Below are 18,450 nucleotides of genomic sequence, written 5' to 3' on the forward strand. Positions count from 1 at the left end.
CTTTCCTCTTGTCTTTAAGCCCCTGCCTGGATTTGTTTTCAGTCCTAGAAGTCTCATAAATGAAACTCAGAGAAAGCTATTCCTGGAGGTCTCCCAATGTTTTGATGCTCCCCGGGGCTTTCCATCTGGCTCTCAGGACACACACTGCGCTGTCCTGCCCCAAGCAATGCTCCACCCTGGCTCCCAGCATGGCGCAGTCCTATTACTCAGGACCCTCCTGACCACACTAGTTCCTTCTGCAATCGTCATTTTTTTCCCTCTGACCCAGTGGCAATATCCTCCCAGGTGCACTCTTGGCTGGCTGTCTTCGCAATGCTTGCCTTTCTGTTCCACCAGCCCTGACACTGCTGCTCCAGCATGAGGGGCTTGCTCTTGGACCAACTGGGTCAAACCCCGTCAGGAGGCAACTACCGCACAAACCAGGTAAAACTGCATTGCTCTGGTGGATGGAGCTGCGCCCTGACCAACCTGCCCTTGACAATTTCCAGTGAAGACTGACTCACATCACCGTGAATATTCTTTTAGCTTCCCACGGTTGCTGCACTACCACCACGGGTTAATGGCTTAAAGCTTGTCACAAGCAGTCTTACAGCTGTGGCCTGTTAGTCGGCTCCCCTCCGGAGGCTAAGGCCTGCCTCTCCTGGCACCTTGGAGCTGCCCACGCTCTTCGACTCCCCTCCATCACCTCCCGGCCCACCGTGGCATCTCCTCTCCACCCCATCCCGCTTTGATCTGGACAGGGCCATGTGGTGACCCTGGGTCCATGTAACCCAGAAAATATCTACACCCCACATCTGCAGAGTCCCTATTGCCATAGGGAGGGATTGCAGATGTAGTGGGGAGAGCAGGATTGCCTGGCCCACTCTAAGCACATCAAGGTTCTGGAAACATCCCACGGCACCGTGGACATGGGTATGTTACGAACAAACAGGGATGATTTGCCTATACGTTTAAATGGTTATTTTATACCCAGAATTAATGAATCACCAATTTATCCTCTTTCTACACAATTTGCTTAAAAAATAAGGTATTTTCTGGGGTTTGTGATTTGGCTTTTTGTAGGGTTCTGGAATCGGGAGGGAGAAGAGGGTTGTCTATGTGTTTTGATTCAGGAACAAATCAAATATGGGGGAGGGGGAAGGAAAGACTTCCTACAGCAACAATAGAGCGATTCAGAAGATTCTGACAGAGGGTAGAAACAGTAGCAAAACGACCCAGAACTCTGAGTTCTTCCGCTCTCGCAAACCATTAGCCTTGAAAACTACGTCTTACGGCCATTTGTCCCTAGTCTGCCATTCATTGTGAGTGTCCTCGCCCAGTCTGTCTTACTCTCCGTGGGAACGTGTTTCTTCACACTGTCCTATCACTTCTCTTAGTCTATGTTCATTTATTTCTTTTTTACTCTTCTTTACATTGCACACACATAGACAGATGTAAATTTTAATTGGCTTTTCTTCTTGTAACTGGGAAAGCACGAATGTTTTGTCTTGCCCGACCGCCTAGGTGTTAACCCTGCTTTGGAGTGGGCGGCTTCATTTCCCTAGCAGTGGGTTACTTCTCCGTTTCTCAGAGCTGAGAGGTCCCGCCTCCTACCGCCCCCTAGTGACCACCAGAGGAGAAGCAGCGCTGAGCGGACTCAACTAACCACAAAGGGTAACTATCCAGAAAGCATGCAATGTTTCTAAATTCTGTCTGGGCCCAAAAACCACTGCCGATTTCACACACCCTTCCGTGGATGCAGCTTCCTCAGTTCAGCAGCTGCTCACGTTATGCACCAGGCTTTCCTCCCTTTTCCCTTCCTTCAAGCTTTTGCACTGCAATGTAGCAAGTTCAGAGACTCACCGAAACTATTGGCCGTGCAAATAGGTGGGATTAAAAAGTTGGGCTGTAGGCATACGATGGAACATTTCACAGCATTAAGACGTAAGTGAAGCACAGCCAGACAGAAACACAACTATAATATCTTATTGAGAGAGTATGTCCTATATCCCAGGCTGGCCCCCAACACGCTATATAGCCCACGATAAGCCTTAACCTCTGATTCACCTCCCTCTACCTCCCTAGAACTCGGGCTCTAGGTGGGCAGGCACAGCCACCACACTGTATCTATAAGGTGCTAGGGACTGAGCACAGGGCCTCGTGCATGCTAGACAAGCACTTTGCCAGCTGAGTGCGTCCTCATCCCCAACCTTATTTTTAATACCCTGAGTTTTATTTTTAACACTTTAAAAAAAAAACATTCATTGCAGTGGCAAACACCTACACCAGGGGCTCGGAGTTCCACACTGGGATGGTACTTTCTTCATCACAGTCTCCCGAAAGAAGAGTGTGGGCCTTAAATATCCAGTACAGGACACATTAAAAGGCTCATAAATATTTATCTTCTTTAGGTGTTTAAAGATAAATATTTAATATTTATTATTTAAAGATAAATATTTATCTTCTTTATCTTTCATTATGTTTATCATATCTTACAGGTTTATATAAGTGAGTGTATACCAAGTGTGTCTTTCTCCTTCTGGGATATCTCACTCGGGATGATCTTTTCTAGATCCCACCATTTGCCTGCAAACTTCATGATTTCCTTGTTTTTAATTGCTGAGTAGTATTCCATTATGTAAAAATACCACAATTTCTGCATCCATTCCTCCGTGGATGGATATCTTGGTTGTTTCCAGGTTCTGGCTATTACAAATAAAGCTGCTACAAACATGGTTGAGCAAATGTCCTTGTTGAAGACCTGGGGTAAAACGATCAATCCTCACTTAGAAAGAAAAATGGGATGGGCACTGGAGTAGGAGAAAACAAGTACCAGGACAGGAGCCTACCACAGAGGGCCTCTGAAAGACTCTACCTAGCAGTGTATCAAAGCAGATACTGAGACTCAAAACTAAACTTTCAGCAGAGTGCAGGGAATCATATGAAAGAAGGGGGAGTTAATATGATGTGGAGAGGATAGGAGCTCCATAAGGACCAAATATATCTGGGCACAGGGGTCTTATATGAGACTGTTTATCCAACCAAGGACCATGTATGGATATAACCTAGAACCTCTGCTTGGATGTAGGCCGTGGTAGCTCAGTAACCAAATGGGTTTCCCTAGTAAGGGGAACAGGGACTATTTCTGACATGAACGCATTGGCAGGCTCTTTGACCTCCCCACCCCCCACAGTCCTGCTAGGCCACAGAGGAGGACTTTGCAGCCAGTCCTGAAGATACCTGATAGGATCAGATGAAAGGGGAGGAGGTCCTCCCCAATCAGTGGACTTGGAAAGGGGCAGGGAGGAGATGAGGGAGAAAGGGTGGGATTGGGAGGGAAGGAGGGAGCGGGATACAGCTGGGATACAGAGTTAATAAAATGTAACTAGTAATAAAAAAAGGAACAAATAAACTATTTGAGATTTAAATATTAAAAAAAAGGCTCATAAATAATTTTCAGGTAAGTATACCACTGGTGGTGAGAGACAGTGAGCCTAGTTCTCCAGGTCTTTTCCTCCAGGGTGACTTCACATTTGAGTCCCCTTTTGTAGTTGACTTTGAAGAGTCTCAATATCAAAGTGCAATTGGAACAACATGATCGACTTGGCTGGACTCTTAGGGGAGCCCTGTGCATCGCCTGGAGACCCAGCCCAGCAGCCCCTGGGAGGGTTTGTTCTGCCCATGAATGGGCCCCTTCTTTTGTCAGGAGAGGAAGAAAGGGGCTTTGATCCCCACTGAACAATAGATAACTACAGAATTGTGCTCAACTGTTATTTTTTTTTTTAAGGCATAAAAGGCCTATTGGAGTTCTCATTTTGGCAAAAGACAGGCTTTCAAGTTGTGCAGCTCAGTTACCAGGCCTGCCTGGGTGTCATCAGCCAAAATAGGCTTACACAGGCATCCAGCACATTCTGGGCTGAGGCTGATTTTCTTTCTGAAAAGGAAAATCTCTTCTTCACTTCACCCAACCAAATGAACCTTTCACCAGAAGATACTCCTTTGAAATTCATGTCTACAGCGCAAGATGCCACACTTTCCTGTGTGTGTGGGGGGGGGGGGGGAGTCCTGGTTACAATGCAGAAAGAACGAAGAAATCTTACAACGCATGAAGTAAAATTAAAGCTGTGAGGTCTGAGAGTTTGACACATGGGAGTTAACTGTCACTGGGAGAGGTTACACATTTAAGCTACCAACCTTACGCTTGGGAATTTGGATCTGCCAATCTTGCCTATAGACTGTATATGAGCAAGAGTTATAATTGCATTTTAAATAATGGTTCTCAGGCTGGTGATGTTGCTCAGTGGTAGAACAAACACTTCCTTGTATGCAAAAAGCTCTGGGTTCAATTCCTAGCAACACACACACACACAATTTTGAACAATGTTCCATTTGTCAGGGAAGACAAGAACGTAGAGACACTAGGTGAGTATTTATTTTTTAAGAGGAATACTGTCTTAGGAATTAACGTCCTAGCATCTGCTTAGTTCTCTGACTCAGTCCAGCTGGTGAGCTGGATGGATACCACAATTTGGACTTAACAGTCAAAGATTCACTCCCTGTCCCTCAAAATACAGAGTAGCAAGAGCAACTACTGTGGGAACTATATGGAAGCCTGTGGCACAAAAGAGCATTTCAGGCCAATGCCAAGTGTCAGTGCCCACGCTGCTGCTCTGGGTGTGTGAGGAGGAGAAAGCAGAACAAGAGGGGGAATCTGTGATTTGGTCACACAGGGGCAAAACCCTGGGACTCCTGCTTAGCCCTGTGGCTAGGATGACCTGTGCTCTGCCTCAAGGTGAGTCAAGTTGGTACAGGTCTCAGCTGTAGCTGAATCCAAGGCCCACCACTGCCTGCTACAGACAGCTCCTTGCTAAAAGTTCCTTGGCATCCCTGAAGCTCTGTCAGAAATCCCCCAGGGCCTGCCAGTCTCAATTTCTACAACTTTAATACAAATGAAATAGACCTTAGATAAATCAATAGTGAACAATAAGATGACTTACGATGAAGAAAACCTAGACCTTTAATTTGGGTTATAATGAACACACTTTTAAAGAGCTAGGTAAAAAACTACTTGAGTGGCAAAAATTTAAGTAAGGTTTCTTCTTCCTACCATATCTACTGAGATCAACTCAGTAGGCCACTTTGTTTTTAAAAGGAAGGCACATACGCAGGAAAAGATAGAATGCATTACCACTTGTTAACAGAGGATTTTACTAAATCAACAGCCATAGTTCTGCAGAAACCAGAAGAGAACATGAGACTCTAGAGTGGGCCTCAACCCAACGCTAGGAAGGAGTCATAGGAGTTGTTAATTTAGCCCAGAGGACAGCAACCTACCTCAGTGTAAACCCTGCATAGAGCTTGCAGTTGTCAAACAGCTGAAGAAAGAGCTTTTCTCAAAGCGTGCTCACCTAGAATCACATCTGCACAAGCAACTGTTCTGGGAACCTGTGCAGACATGAGGTGGCATCTGAGCTAAGTTTCCCAGTTACTGCTGATGCTGCTGAAGATCAGAGCCAGGCTTTGGCAGTATGAACTGCTGCAGCGCCAACACTTGCAGAGTCTACAGACAGTCCTTAAACGTCTCGAGTATTTGTGCACGTGCTTCTGTGTGCATGTGCGCCGCCAGTGTTGCTGAACACTTTACCCACAGCGAAGAAAGCCCCACAGACAGGAAGGCAGGCTCACGCTGAGACCAAGCCCAGACTGAAAACAGACACTGGCGGAGGGAAAACTAACCCTTGCTGAGTAATCTGAGTCTCTCAGCTGTTGTACCAAAGGACAGTGGGGACAATGACCAGACGCTGCCAGGGAAGAGGGTGAGAGTCCAGGCTAGAGTTGGTTAAGGTTTGTGCCCATGTACTCGGACTAAAAAGATCCTAATCCCACATGGCTGCCATGAGCATAGAGTACCTTCCCTTCTATCTCCAGTGATCTGCTTCCCATCACATATTTTAACCTGTAAGTTGTTTTCTTTTTCAATTTTTTTTCACTGTTAAAGATAGCATTACCCAAGGCCAGATGCTGAGAACCACAGAACATGTATGCCAAGTTATCACCTATGAAACTCAGGCAGAAATATTAGAAATTCCCATCACTAAAGTCCCGATATCATGCTACACTGGAAACTTCGGAGAACAAACACATCGTCCGAGATCAGGGGCCTGTGTGATACCGGCCTTCTTGCTGGGCAGGGGCACCATGTTGTAAGAACAGCAAGAGCTGTAATTCCCAGCTGCAACCCCCTCTATAGCCAGAGTCCATTCATGAGGAGGAGTCCTTGTGACCTAGGCCCTTCCCACTATGACCCACCATTAAAATAGCACAAAAATAACCACTGTTATTTTGGGGATTACATTTCTGACATGCAGGTTTTCTTTTAGCTTTTCATTTAATTGTGTCAAATGTTTTTCATACAAGTATACCTTGTACACTGAACATATTTCCTGCCGTACCCTCACCTTCTTTCTGTTTCTCCCCTTTGTTGTCACAGATGCTCTCACTTCTACTTCCATTTTATATATGCATACATGCCTTTAAGTAACTACATAAGATCTAGGGACCACAGATGAGTGAAAACATATGACATCTGTCCTTCTGAAACTGGCTTACTTCATGTAATATGATTATTTCCAGTTGTACCCATCTACTAGCGAACAATGTAATGTCATGCTCTTTTAGCCACTGTCATCTGACTCATGGATTTTGACAAACACTTTCCAAAGCAGAGCGAAAGATAGTCGGACTGATCAGAGAGAACTCTGGGCCAAACAGCACATGACCTTGCTTACTTTTTTATCCTTGGTCCGATCTTACAGCAACTACAATTAGAAAGCAACCCTCCTTCTTTTCTCCCAGTGTATAGAAAGCACAGCAAGCATAAGCTACTTGCTGTGGCCCAACATGTAGCCAAGACTAGACCCCTTCAACCCCAGGCATGTGCAAGGAGCCACTTGAGTGCCTCAAGAACGCTATTTTGGGAACCCAGATCCCCTTGTCTGACTGTGTTCTCATCAGCAGTCTCCTGACTACCCAGCTTCCCAACAGTCAGTCTCTAAAGGAGAGCTAACTTGGAGACAGTCTCAGGCCAAGTGGCTCATGGTGACAGCAGGCATAAATCATGCTGACAGGATGAAAATGGCATAAACCCTTCCTCAATGCCACCTCCATTACAAGTCATGTATTCCCACCATCCTTTCTTAAGTAACACAAATATATATGGCCAAATCCATTCTTTAAAAAAAAAAATCAGTTCCAACAAACATTAGCTTCACTGGAATATTAATAATTAAACTTTCTTCATCTTTTTTATGTCTCATATGTACAATGGATGAAGTAAATTGTGCCCTTTCATCACTGCTCTAATTTGTCCTTCTTCCATTTGGAAACAGCCACCTCCCTGCAGTGCAGATGATGGTCAAGAAGCTGATGTAGCCCTAGTGGGACAGAAGCCAAATGGCTGATCAGTATCTGAAGCTTTTATTTCTCCTTTTCTTCTCCTCCTTTCTCCAGCCCTCTGAACTGTCAGCATATCCAGCCCTTCTGGAACATTCCAACATAACTGGAACATAACTCACTGCTGCCCTCACCGTTTCTCTGCAACAACTGTCATTCACACTCCAAAACTGAATCTGAAAGGAAACAGAAAGGCCCCTCCTCCTCATGGCTGCATCCTCACACAAGTGAGCCACAAACCACTGCCCAGCTACTCAGGGAAACACATGTATTCCTGCAGTAACTTCCCCATTTTGTCCCCTCCTTCAGCTTCACTTTCCACAGTCTTGCAGATCCTTATAGGGACTCAGGTCCCCGTTGCTAAGATGTAACGTCAGCGATACACCTCCACAGCTCAAGTCACCTACCCTCCCCACCACCCTACCATCCATGCGCCATATCGTTGATGGAAAAATTCCCTACCTTTCACTGAGGCTTCTCCACAACTGTGCACCTGCAACAGGAAGTAAAATGTGAAACATAAGCAAGCTGTCACTCTCCGGGGGCATTTGCCAGCTTAGCAACATCCCAAGCTTCTCCAGCATTTACATCTCTTAAATGCTAGACTATATCAACACTACGATGGATGCAGCCAACAGTCTACAAAACACTTGAGTATCATAAAGGTAGGACACTCTAGGACCCAATATCTGCCTCATGTGCACTTCAGAAAAAGTGCTGTCAAAGAATCAGTTTAAGACTTGACAAGGGATGCAAACCATCATACTTCAGAAAGGACAGACAAGTAGGACAAATGGAAGTGGTAATGAAAGGGAGATAGACATGGTACAGTCTTCAGATAGTTTAAACTTCCATCTAAGCTCCAATGAAACCAACAGAAAAAAAATTACTTGATGATGATGAGGAAGATAGATTATAGGTAGGTAGGTAGGTAGGTAGGTAGATAGACAGATAGATGATAATTAATAGATAGACAAACAGACAGACAGATCTACTTATCAAAACTCCAGGGACTATCTTTACTGGACCAAGTATTGAAAGTACATGCCAGCTACCAGACTTAAAAGAGCTCAGTAAGAAACAACCAGGAGACATTTTCTGCATTTGCAATGAACCAAAGATCAAAGGTATTGCCTTGTATGATCTTCAATATCCGCTATTGGTTGAACATCCCCTGTCAAATTCCTCTTAACATTCACTGTAGGAAAAAGTTGCTCAAAATTCTTAAGCTTCTGATTCTTCGAACAACTGAATTATGCCATTAATCTGGTTTCCTTCATTGTTGTGGTTGCTTAAGCAAAGGGATGAACCCTTCCTCACAGGTGTTATGGTACGAGACTGCTCCTCCTAGGCCTCAGAAACAATTGTGTTTCCTGTACCTGACCCAAGCCTTCTCGAGTGGACCAGCATATAAAATGAAATTAACTTAATGCAGGGGACTGTGAGCAATACTGTAGACTCACCTAGATTTAGAGATATGGCCAGAAAACACACTGGCTCGCCCTCACCTCATACTAGCCTATCCTGTGTCTTCACAGTTTCTCCAACGACTCTGGAGTCTTCAGTGGAGAAAAGAGAGGCTGGCTTGAGATGTTTGTCTTATTGTTAAGAAGTGGAGAAAGTATTATGGTTGAAGGACAAGAGAACTGGGCAACTCCGAAATTGCTACTACCACCGAACAGAGATCCGGTGATGCTTGTATAGAGGGGGAAGTTCTGACCAAGATGGGTTCCAAGCACAGCACAATTAGCAAAGGGCTACAGAGGGAACGAGTAAACTGTCAGCTGATTCCACAGGGACAGAGACCTAGCGGGTGATTACAGTGTACCGAGGACTGGGGCTTTGCACGTGGAGGCTTGACAGCTTCCTTGGGAGGGCTAAGTGTGGGCAAGTGGCTACCGCACAGGCTACTGATTCCAGGCCTGAGATAAACCAAGTCAGAATAACAGTAATGGGAGAGTGTGCGAGGGACCAGAGACCACAGGCCCAACCTCAACTAGGTCTAATCTCAGTGAGCAAGAGACTGCTGAGCTGTGGCATAAATAGATAGCGTGGATTCATGGGTGGAAAGACAGAAAGACCCAGAGCTTACAGGACCAACCCCTGCCACACGGCTGTGGGAGTGCAGTGCAGCTAGGGACACCTACTGGGCCCTCTTTCCTCACAGGTACTATGTGAAGACCTTAGAGCCTGAGGCGGAGATGGCTGACTCTAGTTAGCATGGGGGTAGAGGAGAAAAGGTTCACAGCCCAGTTTGAGGATGTAGGGGGAGTTTTACATGCTACAAAAGACAGCCTCAGAGCCTGTGGGTGAGCAGCAGTAATCAGTAATCTGGGGTGCACACTTCTGACATCTACATCAGGAGTCTGCTGCAGCTGGAGGTCGCAATGACTCACTAACCAAAGGCCTGGGGACCTGCAGGTTTCACAGAGAAAAGCTAATTCACATGGTTGGACCCCTGCTTCCCTTTTCTCCATTTGTTTCCGTGAAGTATTGAGAGTGTATCAGAGGGGATGATGGGAAGTAGAAAGGAGAAGTGGGGAGGGCTTTGCTTGCTTCTCGGTGGGTACAGAGTTCCTGTCTCCTAAGATTAAAAAAAAAAAAAAAAAAAAAAAAACACTTCACGATCAGCTATTCAGTAATGTGCACAGAGTTACTTCCTAGGGATGTTCAACTTAAAATGTGGGAAGCGTACTGAAAAAAAAAAAAAACAAAAAAAAAAACACTGGGGGAGGATATACAACTAAGCTCGTAACCAGCAAAGTTCATGTATTTAGCCAAGGATGTGGAAAGCGGGCAGCTGAGAGGGGGGAAAGAGGCACAAGGTCCCAGACAGCTCTGCTGAGCTGAGCGAGGCTTCCCTGGCTGCTGTGGCAGCATGCGTGGGGGGTGTCTGAAAGTGACTGATGGTTCTGATGAGAGCCATAGCGATGTCACAGCTGCTTCTTGATAGAGTTTAAAACGAAGTCTACATCTCCCTGAGAGCAGCCTACTGCAGCCAGTACTGTGTGGGGCTGGAAACCCTGCCGCCATCTCCAGCCAGCTATTCACGAGCTCAATTGGGTCTTTGTCCTGAAAGACTCCATAAGGGAGGACAAAGAAACCCTAAGGTTTCTCCAGCCAGTGACTGGGGAAAGCAGCAGAAGGAAGCCCATCTCTTTCTTTTCTTTTCTTTACTTTTTTTTTTTAATCTTTTTTCGTGCAAAGAAATGCTGTGTTCAGAACAATATCATTCAGTGAAAAGCCTAAGAGAAAGATAGGCCTTTTGCAGTGGCCTGGGGAAGGGGGCAGGAATGATGGCAAAGGCCAGTATTTCTGCATCCCCCTTAGAAGCTGGTGTTTATAACTAGCTTTGGCACAAAAAGACACAGCACAGCCTGACCAATGAGAAGACAGAGACCCAGATGCCCTGACTGTGCCAGCTGAAAGGGGAGACTGCCAGTTTATGGACTGTCACTCACTGTGGCCCTTCACCTGAACCAAATTCCATTCCGTGGTTTAAGAATGGGTTCTCTTCTGTTACAGGATGACGTGTTCCATCACTAGAGCAGGCAGAGCATCTGTGAATGCTGCTTCATAGAGAAAAGGGAACTTGGCAGGTGCCATCAGGTGAAGAATGAAGATCACCCTAGGTCATCCAGGTGGGCACCAATTACAATCACAAGCATTCTTTGCAGAGAGCTGGAGGGGGGGGGTTGAATTCAGGAGGTCCAAGAGAAGCTGATGTGACCACAGAGACAGGGCTGTGATGATGCAGCTACAAGCCAACAGTACCAACTGACATCAGGAAGAAGCAGGGATGGGCCCTTCACCAGAGCCTCCAGGATGAAGACAGCCCTGCTGGTGTGCCATCTGAGCTGATGGCTTCCACAGCTATGAGAAAAGTGCTGTCTGTTGTTTTGAGCCACCAAGTGTGTGGTAATCCATTACAGCCACAGGAAACCATCTATCATCCGGCTTCTCCACAGCTAGGAAAGGACCTTAAGCTAGCTTGAGAATTATTCTTTTCCACCTCATGTCACTTTTCTTTCTTTCTGCACCACTAGTGACCGGACCTAAGGCCTAGTGTGTGTTGGTGAGCCCTGTACTGCTGAGCTAGATCACCTTTTTATTTTAAGGCAGAATCTCAATGAGCAGTCCTACTGTGGCTTTGCACTTCCTCCCTAGCCCTGGGGGCCTCAGATTCTGGTCTCCTGCCTTAGCCTTGGTGAGATTACAGGCCTGCTCTGTTAACCTGGCGTTGAATTAGGGACTTTAGGCTGCTGGCAGCCTTCAGCTCCACCTCCTCAGTGTTTTCAAGGACAATTTTGCCATGTAGAGGGATTTCAAGGACATTATTTGCAAATAAATAAGTTCTCCACTGTGTAACTACCCAATAACTGGTTGAGCTAAAAACTGAAAACATTGATGGGTCCTGAGCATTAGAGCTTGAAGGCTTCCAAACAGCTCTGCTTCCAATCCTGGCCGCACATCCAAAAGCCAAGATCTCCAGCTTTCCCTCTCTTCTTTCATCTGTTCTTTTTAACTCACATCTAGGTGAGGGCCAAAGTGAACATATGATATAAAAATATTAAGGTATTCAGCTTCCTGGGCCCCAACTTGCTTTTAGGCTGCTGAGCACATGCACGAATGTCTCTGCCTTCTTGCATTCTCCTGAGGGAAGAACCTGCTCAAAAGCACATTCAAGAACAAAGAGCCCTCTTCTTCTGGCTAAGAATCAAGGCAGATACACGGGACTTCCAGGGCCTACCCAAGTTCCCCACAGGACCTGAGGTGTGAGGTGGTGTTGGCCTCAGGAAGTCTCTGTGCAACTGGAATACAACAGCAAGTGTTATTGGGGCTGGAAGTGAGGAACTGGGCATCTTTTTTTGGAAAAGTGGGTGCTAGAGGGAAGAAAAGGGGAGAGAAGGCGAAAAGGGTTTCTGTACATAAGAATATAATTTACATCTGTGGATCCATGAAATACCAAACAAAAATTAATTTGTTTACCTTCCCAGAAAGGCTAGGTATGAAGGACTTACCTCCACACCTGAACACACTAAAAATCATTTCTATAAAAAAAAATCATTTCTATGGTGGTTTGCTTTAAGAACTGGACAGACTTAAACATAAACCAGCCTTAAAGGCCAACTCACAGAACACCATGATGGTAAAAATCGCCATAACTTTCAGTCCAGAGCTCAAGTTCTTGTTTGAGAGATGGTTCCCTTCTCATAATATGTCCCCATATCTGGGCAGTTCTTATACACAGCAGTTCATGTGAACCCTAACCAAAGCCTCCCTTTGTGATTTTGATCAAATGGCTCTTGCTACATGTACACTCATAGGGCTCATTATGTTCATGAGATATTTTTGCCCACTTACAAAACTAGCTCAAACACTAGTAGAAGAGGCATGGAGATGAATGGAAAAATATAGTACATAGCTCTTAAAAAACTGAAGCAATCTTTAAAAATGATTCAGGCTCTCACTTTAAAATGTAATGTTTACAGCTGATCTTGTTTTCAGCAGCATTAATCAAACTCAAAGCATTTATGTAACTCTCAGTGATTTTAAAGCTCACTGCTTTCCTTCACTGAGATGAAAGAAAACTACATAAACTAGCACATTTTCCAGATGCCCAGCATAGGTTGTAGGGTGGAGGCAATATTTAACTGCTATTCTCATAGCAGCCTACTCAAAGAAAACCCTGGTTTGTGAAGAGCTTAAAACTAAGAAAGAGCCCAGAAGACATAAACTTTTTACTCACTCTGAAATTCATTATAAGCTAGGATGTAGCTCAGTGGCACATTGTTCGCCCCAGAACTGAAATTTTTATTTATACATATTTATTTATATATGTAAATATATTTTATATGTTTATTTATATAATACTATATTTTTATTCTATACATTTCTAGATATTTATTTTATATTTACATATAATTATGTATATATAAAACCCAGACAATACGGTGACTCATGTTTATAATCCTAGTAGTCAGCAAGCTGAAACATGAGGATCACTGAGAGTCCCAGGCCAGCCTGGGTACAGAGCAAGACCCCATCTCAAAAACCTAGAGGAAAGGGAGGGAAGGATGGAGGAAAAAGAAGGAAAAGAAAACAAGTCGGGGGGAGACATTGTCTCCAGGTTCAAAAAAATGAGTATGTCTGCACAAAGATTCAACATTTAGGCTCTAGAAATAAAATCCATAAAAGTTGGATGTGAGTCTTCTCACCTCTTGTCCTGGATAGCACCATGTCCTTGATGATCTGCATGATAACACGACCAAGTATCATGACAGAAATGAGATGATAAACTCTCCATGGGGTCAATGCCAGGAACCTACGACCAAAAGAAACAGACAAATCACCATTTTAATGTGAAGGTTTTTATTTTTTTAAATATAAGTTGGCTTTCTCTCATGGAAACAAAAACTACACTCAATAATAATTTTTCTTTTCGAAAACCAACCCAGTGAAAATTGCTGCACTAAAGTCAGAAAAATCAACACCTCCAGGCCATGAGTAGTCAGCACTAGGCTTTCTGCTCTAGCCTCTAATGCTGACAGAGGCTTCTCTCTCTTGGGTCTGACTCAAATGCATCTATGGCTGCTGCAGGTGGAGATGGCAGTGGCTAGAAGCTGTGTTTTGACTGACTAAAGAGCCACAGCTACAGGGCGCTTTACCAACATGGAACATGCATATGAGATGCCCTGTCTCTTAAAATTGGCATTAAGAGGGAATGACAAGATGGTTCAGCAGGTAAAAGTACTTGGTGCCAAGCTTGATGATCTGCATGAGAGCTGTGGGATGCCCATGGGGAACACATTGCCTGACCTCTGTAGATGTGCTCTGGCATGCCCCGCCCCCACATAAAATAAATGTAATTTTTGGGTACTATGTATGATGACCATAGTTTGGATCCCCAGCAGCCACGTAAAAGCCAAGCAGCTATGGTAGCTGCCATATTCCTAGGTGTCTGGTGATAGTAACAGGGAATCCTTGGTATAAGCTGGTAAGATGGACTAGCCAGAATCGCAAACTCTGGTTTCAGAAACAAACTCTGCCTTGATATACACAGTAGAGAACAATTGAGGAAGACACTGAACATCATCTTGGGCTTATACACACACACACACACACAGAGAGAGAGAGAGAGAGAGAGAGAGAGAGAGAGAGAGAGGTACACAAGGGAACACACATACACACATTCATACACACATGCAAAATGGTATTAAGATCCAATTTGTGGGCTGGAGAGATTGCTGAGTGGTTAAGAGCACCTGCTGTTCTTCCAAAGGACCAAGGCTAAATTCCCAGTACCAGCATGGCAACTCACAACCGTCTGTAACTCCAGCTCCAGGGGATCTGACTGTCAACCTCACCCAGACATACTTGCCGGTAAAATACCAATGCACATAAAATAATAATAAATAATGAAAAGGTCACAGTTCTTTAAAAAAAAAAAAAGATCCCCTTTGTTAGCACTTCCTCTCTTAGGATCACCCTCTAGTCCACCTGCCCATCTCCTCTCTGGAGAAAAACAAACTCAAATTCCCTTCCCATAAAGAACATATAATACCTGCAAGACTCCTTTTTGGATAGGTTGGATGTACTCAGAGATCACTAGAAAAGTGACTTTAACAAAGTTGGCGGAGTTATCGACTGGGTCACAGGAAAGCCCTGTGCAGGAACAACCAACCTAGAGAGTCCACTCAGTTCAGAAACCACTGACCTAAGCAAACTCTGGAAGGGCTCAAGGTTTCCTCGACCTAGGGAAGAAGCCAACGGGATTTCTGTCTATATGTTTGTCCTGTGCCCTCCATTACTAACTGTCCAGTTTCTCTTGTGATATTAAACGTAGTAAATGAAACAAACAAACAAGCAAACATGTAAAGGCAAAGCTGTAAAAAGCAGAAAAGGTGCTGGATGTGGTGGTACATACCTTTAATGCCAAAACTGTCGGTTTGAGGCCAGCCTAGTCTACATAATGAATTCTAAGATAGCTAGGACAAAAGAGACAGACCTGTTTCACAAAACCAAGGCAGGGAGGGAGAGGGAGGGAGTGGGAGGGTGGAGGAAGGGGAAGAGGAGAATGATTATGTGTACTGTGTACTGCTTTCCGTGAACTTTATTACCAGACAAACACACTCAAAGCTAACAAAGGCCAGGCCTTAATGAGAAACCAGAATGAGAACAGAGAGCAAAAAGCAGTGAAGCAGCAGCCCTAGACTGAACAAGGAGACCGTGCAGTGAACACCAACATTCACCACCGCTTCCTGACCTTGAGCCAAATGGACCAGTCTACATGCGACTGAATTCTGGTCACCAGGCCGTTGTGGTGAGCAATTTTACCAGCTGAACCATTTTGCTGCTTGCCTTCCCTCCATCCTTTGCTTTAATCCTCAGTGTCATTACATACCTTGTCAATGTTCATATTTGCGAACCCACTTTTGCAGATTCAGATGGACAGACAGAAGATCCAACAAGGCCAGAGGCTGAAAGTGGCACACACCAGGAAATAACCCTCCGCTGGTGTTCACACAAGCACCGCTAATAAAATTCAGTGCGTAAAAATTAAAAACATGAAAGTAGAGGCGGGAGCTGGGAGAAAGGGTAGGCAAGAGTCTGGGGGGGGGGGAAGAAAGAGTAATGCGGGTCAAATATGATCACAACAATGCACATATGAACAAAATTGTAAAAAAAAACCACAAAATTAATTAAATTGAAAGCAAAGAAAAATGAGGGTGTTTAAATTTGTAACTTTGTAAAATAAAAAAAAATGTTTATTGTTTGACAGTTTCATGACTGTATATAGAGATTCTTAGCTGTTTCTACCCCTATTATCAGCTTCCATCCCCCCATCCTCTTCTAAGAAAAACATTTTTTTAATCCCAACAAGTCCCCAGCCTACTTTCAAGTCTGTGTGTGTGCGCGTGTGTGCGTGCGTGCATTCGATTAAGCTTGCTTGCATGAGAAGTTATTTACCGGATCATGGCTGCCTTTTCGTGGCCAGACTACTGAAAAAATGACCCCTAGCAACCACTGCCAACAGAGAGGGATAGCACCTCTTGACACCCTCTCCCACCTATGACGAAATGTTGACAGGTCCAAGCTTGTATAGATGTTGTGTAAATAATCACAGCTGTCATGAACACAATGACTATGTAATATCCAGATGATATTATCTTAGGGTCCACTGAAATCAAATTTACAATTAAAAGAAGATGAACCAAGTCAGCTTGCTTTTAAATTCATGTGTACAGGCTGTGTGAAATAGAATGAATATGACATTTTCACACATGTATATAATGGTACTTTATATCCCTCTTTCAGCTTCCCCCACTCCTATCCTTCCTGCCCTTCCACTGATCCCCTTCCTGTTCTTTAATAGTGCCCCTTCCACCTTCATTTCCGTGTCCTTCCCTGCTTTCCTCTTCTGCTTAGATGTAGCATGTAAGGGAAGACATACAATTGGTTAGCTTTCTGGGTCTGGGTTATTTTGTTTAACAGGATAATAATCTCCCCATTTACACCAACTTCCCCGAAAACTCCATTGTTTTGTTCTTAACAGCTGTGTGTGTGCTTGTGTATGTGTGTGTGTGTATGGGTGTGTGTTGTGACATTTTCTTTAATCGTTTATCCAAAAAGCATTTAGAACAATATTATAACCTTACTACTGTAAACAATCCTATGATAAATATGGCTGTGCAGCATGTCTATGATATGCTGTCTGATTCCTTCAGATAAATACTCATGAATAATATAACTGATTTTGTGTTGAAGCAAATAATTTTCAATTAATCCTTGCATGAAAATGGACATGAAAACAGCAGTCCCCATCACCTGTGCATGCATGACCCTGCTGCCAGGACTGTGCCAAACCCTCTGAAAAATGTGGTCACTGTCATAGCACAACTAAGGTAAAAGGAACCTTCTTCATTCCATTGGGCCCTGAATACCTTCAGATGCAATCATCTATCTCTGTTTAATACATCTCACCTAATAGGACCACCATCCTGTATCATCCAACTTCCTGAAGTAGGTAATCATTACTGTTTTCATGCTGCTGAGCATGTGCCAGGTCCTGGGCTAGCAGCTGACACTATATCGAATCCCGGGTCCGCCCAACAAATACAAGAAAGCACAGAGGTAAATCACCACGCTGGACCAAAGTACCACTCAAGCTGCTGTAGGAGCAGAGGAGAGCTCCTAACTGCATAAGAAATAGAGAGGTCTAGGGCAAAAAATGGCTTTAAAATTGTGTCTTCCGAAAGAAGTCAGCTTTAGCCAGGTGAGAAGGAGAGGCATGTTCCAGGTTGAGGAGCACCATGTATATGAGAGCATGTGAAACCTGAGAATTAGGAGGTGTGCCCTAAGCCTTTGACCCTTCCATCTGCCAGGGCAGGGTGTTTTCCAGATGAATGAAATAGCTGACGTGCAATGAGCAGAGCTCTGTCCCCAGAGTTTCACAGTCACTTGAGTGAGGAAGGTATGATCATTGTTCCCATTACACAGATGAGCAAAGAGAGGTCAGGAACTTGCCTAAAGGCTCCAGGGCGAGGTAGGTGGCATTGAGATGTGAACCCCAGTTGCCTAGTTCTAGGTCAGCCTTATCATCATGCCACTTCATGTGGAAAGGATTAGAGGCGCTGTCAACAGTTTATGAATAATCTTTAAGAACAGTTTGGGGTTTATAAAAGACTTCAGCAGAGAATACTGAGAGCTCCCATACACTCCCTCTCCCCTGATTACCATGTCACCCATCATAGACATCTTGCATTTTGGAGGTGGCCCATTCGTTACAGAGGGCAAACCATTTTCAGTGTGTGACATTAACTGAAGTTACTAATGCTCTGCTCTTTGTGGTTCACATGCTTTGGGTTTTGACAAATGCATGCTGTATTCTCCATCACAGGATGATGCTGAACAACTTCACTAACCTAAAAATCCCCTCTGTATCCTTCCCTCTCTCAAGACCCGGAAAGCTACTCTTATTCTTGCCTCCACTGTTTTGCCTTTCCCAGAACATCACAC

General features: G+C 44.5%; 1 protein-coding gene across 1 annotated transcript in view; it reads right to left on the reverse strand.

The window, feature by feature from the left end:
- The window catches only part of Retreg1 (reticulophagy regulator 1), a 128,144-nt gene that overhangs the window by 72,382 nt on the left and 37,312 nt on the right, over positions 1–18,450 (reverse strand). The window contains exons 2-3 of the mRNA XM_060380413.1: positions 13,650–13,756; positions 7,894–7,924 (exon numbers count right to left, since the gene is read on the reverse strand). Coding sequence (XP_060236396.1) covers positions 7,894–7,924; positions 13,650–13,756 — 138 coding nt within the window. The remainder of the gene's footprint in view (positions 1–7,893; positions 7,925–13,649; positions 13,757–18,450) is intronic.

This window comes from Meriones unguiculatus, chromosome 3, assembly GCF_030254825.1.
Source record: "Meriones unguiculatus strain TT.TT164.6M chromosome 3, Bangor_MerUng_6.1, whole genome shotgun sequence".
NCBI lineage: Eukaryota > Metazoa > Chordata > Mammalia > Rodentia > Muridae > Meriones > Meriones unguiculatus.